The sequence below is a fragment of the Microtus oregoni genome, unplaced genomic scaffold (genome assembly GCF_018167655.1).
Source record: "Microtus oregoni isolate MIOR12 unplaced genomic scaffold, Mior012 000053F_ref0000044, whole genome shotgun sequence".
NCBI classification, from domain to species: domain Eukaryota; kingdom Metazoa; phylum Chordata; class Mammalia; order Rodentia; family Cricetidae; genus Microtus; species Microtus oregoni.
Window position 1 is genome coordinate 12634995 of NW_024543829.1, and position 7742 is coordinate 12642736.

Sequence of the window (7742 nt, forward strand, 5' to 3'; positions counted from 1 at the left end):
CTTCAGTTTCTAGGGCCTCCTTCCTGCTCCGATAGATGCTCTGACTCAGAATCTCACCTGGAAACCCTTCTGTACCCCAGAGTGATATTTTCATTCTCTTTGTGTCCCATTCCAGCGACAGCATCTTAGTCTCAGGACCTTCACATCTGCTCTGGACTGAGATTCACAGCGCAACTCTGTGTAGGTTGAGGCAGCTAGAGAACCTGAACCCAGGCAGAAGAGTCTAGGGTCTGTTAACAGCTTCCTTAGGAGGCAGGACAGTCATTTGCAAAGGGCCAACAGACTGTTAGTATAACATATGTAGCCAGATAGGCCATGGCTGCCTTTCTTTACGTGTGTAATCCCCGGAATGTTCCTTAGTACCCTTCCCCTCCTCACCTCCTCTTCCTCCTCCTCTTCCACCTCCTCACTAAGGACTGAACCCAGGACTTCCCACATTTGCTAAGCGAGTGTCTTACCACTGAATTGCAAAGCCAGCCTCTCAGCCGCAGTTTTATCAAGAAACTGGGAAAAATAACAATACCTCTTTCATGAACAGAGATAATGGAGAAAAATATTCAGTAAAGAGCCTTGTGTGTATGATTATACAATATTAGCTGCTGTGACTTTTTGTTCTTTCTAAATCATTCTAGACCAGCATTATGGCATCTGCCTACACTTTAGAGTTAAGTTGCTGGGGCAAATCTCACAGTAGAATAATTATGCGATGAGACAGAAATGTCGATGAACATATAATTATGAGAGATGTCACACGAGATCACTGAAGAGGAAGAGTAGAAAAATTGACGATGCTGACTGGTGGTGGTTGTCTTCAAGACGCCATTGTAAGAGCAATGGCTGTGTCTTATGAGCCCCTGGGGACAACGCTCGCGATCAATGCTAGGAGATGAATCAGCACCACAACCAAGGTCAGCTGCAGGTGGAAACTAACTTTCAACAGCAAAATGACATCAAGGGGGTGCGGCGTTGACGGGTGGGCTAGTGCGCAGCCGCCGCAGCGGAGCCAATCACTGGGAACAGCGGGCCCTGCCGTGATGACGTCACGGTTGCCATGGGGAGGCCGCTCGGTAGCGACCCCGGGCTGATCCAGCTCTGAAGCCCTGTCCGCTGGCATCATGAGCGGCCGTAGTAGGGGTCGAAGGTCTTCCCGCGCCAAAGGCCGGGGCAAAGGCCGAGCCAGACCCCGCGTCCGCACCGCCGAGGACGACTCCTGGCGTGATGCGAAGTCGCCAGAGGACCCGCAGCTCGAGGAGGACGACGCGGCCGAGCAGGTGCAGGCCGGAGCTGCCCAGGGAGGCTCGGGAGCAGCCGAGCTCGGGGACGACGCGGCCCGCCGCCTCCCGCTGGACTGCGGCCTGGCGCTGCGGGCACGGGCTGCGGGCGAGCGCGGGCTGGCGGCCCCTGACCCGGACCTGGAGAGGGCCGCATCCATCGCCGAGCGCCTGACCTCTGACACCGAATTCGTGGGAACCGTGGGGGCCTTGGCGAGGCTGCGACATGGCTCCCGCCTTGGAAATCGGCGAGTCCCCGGGAGGAAGGCCGCGGGGAGGGGACCTCAGGCCACAGTCAGTGGGAAACCAAAGATGGGCTCCGCGGGGCCATGTGTCGCTGTCCCAGTGGGGGAGGAGAGGAAGGTGGCAGAGAAGCATGCTGGGTCAGGGTCCTCCGTGACAGTAGGCAGCATGGATACCCTGGAGACGGTCCAGCTAAAGCTGGAGACCATGAATGCACAGGCCGACAGGGCCTATCTCAGGCTCTCTCGCAAGTTTGGCCAGTTGCGACTTCACCATTTAGAGCGCCGGAACCTCCTTATCCAGAGCATCCCCGGCTTCTGGGGGCAAGCTTTTCAGAATCACCCCCAGCTGTCATCTTTTCTGAATACCAAAGATAAGGAGGTATTGAGCTACTTGAACCGACTGGAGGTGGAAGAGCTTGGCCTTGCTAGACTGGGCTACAAAATCAAGTTCTATTTTGGCCGAAACCCCTATTTCCAAAATAAGGTTCTCGTCAAGGAATATGGGTGTGGTCCCTCCGGTCAAGTGGTGTCTCGCTCAGCTCCAATCCAGTGGCTCCCAGGTCATGATCTACAGTCCCTAAGCAATGAAAACCCAGAAAATAATGGTAGCTTCTTTGGGTGGTTTTCAAATCACGGCTCCATTGAGTCTGACAAGATTGTTGAGATAATCAACGAGGACCTGTGGCCCAATCCTCTACAGTACTACCTGATCAGCGAAGAAGCCCGTGGAGAGAAAGGAAAGGAAGAAAGGCCTGGTCCAGCAAAGCAGCCCGCGGAGATGGCTGAGCCTAGGGTGAAGCAGCCCAAGTGATGCTGCGGAGATCTCCCTCCTACCTCCTGCTGTCAGGCTGGCCACGCAGGCTTGGTTGTCAGCCTTGTGTTCATGCCATCTCATAAGATATACACGGTAGCCATCTTGAACTTTTCAAGAATGTGGCGTTTGTGATCACGCTCTTTGCTTCCCCATGGCCTCACCTTGACACGAGTGTCACATGATGTGTGATCTCACGCTCACTGCTTGTATATTAAGCACTTAAGATGTATGCAGCGTTACACGACCCAGTCCCCTTTCGTAGCGCTGGTCCTCCCCACCCGTCTTTCACGTGGACGTTCTGAGTCATCATCCAGACAGATACTCAAGCTGCGCTACTTCGTGACCAGTCAGCAGGGCTTTGTCTTCATTTTAGCCATGCATGTTATCAATGGCAAGATTTTCTGTTGCCATCACAAGATGAAGCCAGTGCATGTGGCATTGGCCATCAGCCACATTTTATTCTGTGGCTCTGGGGACAGTGACCAAGGTTCTTCCTATTTTATTTCCAGCGTCGGCCTAGGGTCCAGCAGACTCCTGGGTGTGGATGAGGTCAAGGGCAAGCAGGAGTAAATTCACATCCTGCATCTCTTCTTGCCTCTGGGCCACTCTACTAGTAAACTTTCGTCAAAGTCTGGAGTGCCTGTTCGCAGTCAGCCCTTTGACTGTTGCTCCTGGCTCCAACTGACTTGTTCATGAAAGACCTCGAGAACTGCCTATCACCCCAGGCACCATCCTCCCAGTGCATGAGCTACAAACCTACTCTCTCCAGACTTTAGGAACCCTCCTGGTGGGCAACCTGGTATTTGTGAGCATATGCTTGTTGCTGTCGTGTTGTGAGCCCTGAGGAGGGTAGGGCTTTGGACCATAGCATTATCAACTAGGAATATGTGTCAACTTTCCTTATTCCTTGCTAAGATGGGACAAGAATACTTCAATGGAATGCTAGGAAGAGGGATTTTTCATTTGTATGCCTGTGTTTGCTTCATACCTCCATGCAACTTAGTCTTCTTCCCTATCTACCTACCTGCTGACCTTCCTACTCTTCCTCATCCCCCCACAACCCCTGCCACCCATATTTAAAATAGCATCACGAAGCTCAGACAAAGAATATCATCAACCAGGCTTTTCTTTATACAGCTAGGGAGGTAGGTAGGGACTTTCTCTGCACACTCATGTAAGTAGGCTGAGATAAAGAAAAACCAGAAGGCCTCAAGAGGGTCTCTGGTCAGATCTGGGTCCTGAATCCTGGACTCACTCTGTAGTTCTAAAGTTGTATACAGCTGCTAGAATTAGAAACCCTAAGGCAGCAGTGTTGTGGTCTCCAGTTTTGTCTTCTGTGTGTTCCTTCTATGACCCAGGGGCTTCCTAATGTCTCCATTGGTGGCCTGTGCATCTGGGATCCTCAGCCCCCAGCTTTCCCACTTAATAGTCCTTGGCTGCCTTTGCTTCTTAGCGCAAATATACTGACTACGGGGGAATCCCTAGGTGTTCCCAGGGACAGGCGCAGGCGAACCTGTTCTAGACATTGCTGGTAAGTGTACAGACCTAGCTGGGGCCCCTCTGTCCAGGCTTGCCTGTGTCCCGACTTGCCTTGTGTGTAAAGTAGAGTTCTCTAAGCCAGTCCTTCCTCAAAGCCACATTATGCTTAGAAGGACTTCATCCTAACCTCTGCAAGGGGTCCTTGACTCAGTGGTCAGGGGATGATAGGCAGGGAAATCAGGCCAACATGGAATAGGTATGAGCTTGGTATGGAGTGGACCAGTAGAAAGTTGGCAGAAATGGCTCGTGAGGCTGCAGAGTAGTCTCGGCGATGGAGGTGACAGGAGAGACCTTACTCAGGGTTGGGAAGGGAGAACTGAAGGGGTTGTTAGCAGGTATGACACTTGAGCAAGGATGGATCCAGAGTTCTGGACAATCTTTATCATCAGTAGTGAGTTTTTTCTTCTTTTTGTAGTCACAGAAAGAAACCAAAAACAATGTTACTGTGTTGGATGTTTTCTGTCCAGGTGCAGCCTTGTATGCGTGGAAGATGACGCTATATGCTATGTATTTAGCCTCTAAGTAAAATCTTACCACTTTCTGTAGTTTTGCCTAATGTGGAAAATAGAGCTGTACAAATTGGCTTTAAAATACTGTTTGCTCTTTGTTATGTAAATTCTATAAACAGGTGTAAAGGAAGTGGTCCTTGGACCCCGTGTGCCTTCTGTCTCGCAGCATCCAACATCGGCTTTGAGCAACCGAGCTTCACCTGTAGCTCCTCTTCCTCCTGCATTGTTTATTGAAGTCCAAGGTACTGAGCCTATGCAGTCAGGTGCACTTTGGGAGATTGGGACTCTGGTGTTGATAGTTGCGGGGTGCACTCTGATGATCACAGCAGGTCGGCTTCTGTTCCTTTTGTGTAAATTAATGATTTTTCCACAAGTGGGCCACATAAATGTGTCTTCACAATTAGTGAGACTCAAAGGTGAGAGGATATTCTGCTCTCCCCACATCAGCAAAGGAAGAGGCCACTCTTGTAAATCCGTCTAAGACTGTGATGTAAGGTACCCTTCACTATGTCAGTCTGTCCTCCTGTGTAACATAGACACTTGTATGAACTGTTATGGTTGCTTTGTTCTGTGAAAATAACCTCTCCAACATAATCCTTTACTGGCTGTTGTAGTTGATATTTGATACCCTGGTAATAATGCGATTATTTCCCTGTTCCTAAGCAGCATAAAGATTTGCAAGTGTGCATGTATTGTGGAAAAATAGTAATAAAAATTCTTGTGTTACTGTTCTATTTCATATTGCAGAGTCTCAATTGGAGGGGTTATTAGAAGTGAGGAGTGAGTGGTATTCCTCTGGCTTCCCGGCCTCAGGCCTTTGCCTGGCTGCTTACACAGGACACACAAAGTCCTGCTTCTCAGGCCCTGTCCTTCCCAGAGACTGATATTTTGTGTGGCTCTGGAGGAAGCCAACTAGTCTTGTTATGATGAGTTTTCCAGGTTCTCCTCATGGGAATTTAGTGTTTCTAACATCTTGTCCTGAATTTGAATTATGTGGGGGAATCCTGTTAAGTGGGATTTGATTTAGTAGTCAGGCAGAGCCAGGAGCTTGCAGGTGATGAATTGCTGGTGACATGTGTACTACTCTTTGAGTTGCAGCTGGAGTGACCTTAGAGGCCCTTCAAAGAACTAATAAAAAAATGAGATTTTTTTTTTTTAAAGAGGACCTTCAAACTAGAGTAATGATGTCCAGCTCTGGTTGCATGTTATAATTAACTGTGAAGTTTAAAGAAATATGTACCCTAGCTTCACACAATGACCAACTGAGTCAGAATGAGGAAAGAGATTAGCCCAGCCACAAGTAACTCCAAAAGCTTACCAGCATAGCATCTTGAGAGTAGGTTCTGTTCATTTCACACCCAGAAAAAAGATTGTTTCTATCGGGAGAAGCCATCTTCCAAGATGACCAAACACCACAGAAAGTGATTAGGAAAAGGGGGTGGGTTCTAACTGACAAGGAAACAGCACTGGGCACTGGCCTGATGGCTCTCTGGGCAAAGGTTCTTGCTATGCCTAATACCTGAGTTTGATCCATCATATAGGTGAAGAAGAGAACCAGCTCCATCAAAGTGACTATCCCATGCATGCCATGGCATGCCCATCCCCCATACAGTAAATAAAATTGTGATAAAAAGAGAGGTTTATATGATGAAGATAAAGATGATGAGTAAATAAAATATGCAGAGTTTGGGGCATCAGAGGTGCTCCAGTGTTGGATGAACAAAAACATTTGTTCTTGGTTTATATTCAGATTCTCCAGAGTTAGTTGGGTAAATATATTAAATGTGTTGATTGTTTCATATGTACGTCTACATTAGTTTTGTTCCTGAACAAAGTATCACAGACTAGGGACTATAAAACTACAAAAATTAATTCCTCAGTTCTGAAGGCCAGAAGTCCAAGATTGAGGGGTTGCCATGGTGATTGGTTCCTTCTGAGGGTATCTCTCTTGGCTACAGACAGAGCTGAATATTCACATGGTCTTTTCTTGGTGCATGTCTTGGGACCTCCTCCTAGGAAGCAAACTGTTCATTACTGGGATCCCCTGAGGGGCTTCCACTTCTACTTCCCTTTTAAAAGCCTGGTCTCTAAATATAGCCTGAGGTGTGGAAGGTTAGGTCTTCTATTGGACAATGTACATGCTTCGCATAGTCTCCAAGGCTTATCATGTTCTGGGGACTTCTACAGTAACTTTATGGGTATTAACTTCATTCTTTCCATATATATATGGGGACTTCTACAGTAACTTTATGGGTATTAACTTCATTCTTTCCATAGTCCTATAAAGTACTTGACAAGTAATTGGGATAAAAAGATGCTAAAAAAAAATCATCTGGGTCAGATCCCAGCATTAAGTTTGGGTAGTCTGGTTGAAGAATCCACACCAATTCTTACAGACCCTAACACTAAGTTACCAAAATAGTTGTCACCTCCTTTCAACTATTTATTGGGACAAACTTGGGCGCACAAATATTTTCTACTATAAGGACAGCAACCTGACCTAATGCTCGGAGACCCTGTGAAACAAGGAGCTGATGCCTGGGTAGGAAGTTGTTCAGGCTATGGGAAACAACTCTGGGGCTCCAGAGTTTATTTAGGGTCATGAAGGCCTCATGTAGATATGTCTCCAAAGAGTGGGGAATAGGACCTTTATGCATATTTCCTGAACTTAAGTATTTTTTTAGTAAATAAAAAAACTCATTTGTTTGTGTGAACGTATGGGTGTGAGTACACCACAGCACACAGCAGGTGAGAGGGCAGAGACAGCTGGTCAACATCAGTTCCCTCCTTCCACCATGGCGTCCTGGGGTTGTTGGGTTTGGTGGCAGGTGTCCTTGCCCTCTGAAACATCTCACCAGCCCTAATGTTTTAAAACCAAATATTTTCATTAAATGTTAGAAATCAGCACATAAAATATTAGATATCATTATGGCATTTTGAAAAAAGTGTGTTCTCATAGATTCTTCTCCATTATCACCTTCCCACCTGGCTCTCCAATCCTTCTGGTAAGTCCCTCAGTCCCGTTTCCTGTTATCACCACATCTATCCTCTTGCTCCCCTTCAGCACCTGTTTTTATTCTCTCATGGTCTCCTATCTAGATTTTTAGGATTAACCCATATCTCCAGTCATCTCTACACACACATGTATACAAGTCAGGAGTCACACGTAAGAAAGAGCTTGGTAGGTTTTGTTTTTATGAGTGTGTGTTATCTTGCATAATGTACTTTTCAGACCCATCTATTTTCCTGAAAATTTCCATTTTCCTTATGGTTGAATAAATTTCCACTGTGTATTTGCACCAAATCTTCATTATCCACTCATCTGTCGATGCACATCCAGACTGCTTCCGTCTGCTCTTGTGAA

The 7742-nt window shown here is 47.3% G+C and overlaps 1 protein-coding gene across 1 annotated transcript; it reads left to right on the top strand.

Annotated features, from left to right (window-relative positions):
• Positions 1-1039: 1039 nt before the first annotated feature.
• Tspyl5 (TSPY like 5) lies at positions 1040-5109 on the top strand. Its single transcript, XM_041637728.1, has one exon. It carries the CDS (start codon positions 1116-1118, stop codon positions 2325-2327), a length of 1212 nt encoding a protein of 403 aa, XP_041493662.1. The 5' UTR covers positions 1040-1115; the 3' UTR covers positions 2328-5109.
• Positions 5110-7742: the final 2633 nt, after the last annotated feature.

What these genes read in the sequence shown, in the direction of transcription:
- Tspyl5 (XM_041637728.1), top strand. Translation starts at nt 1,116, where the DNA reads ATGAGCGGCCGTAGTAGGGGTCGAAGGTCTTCCCGCGCCAAAGGCCGG.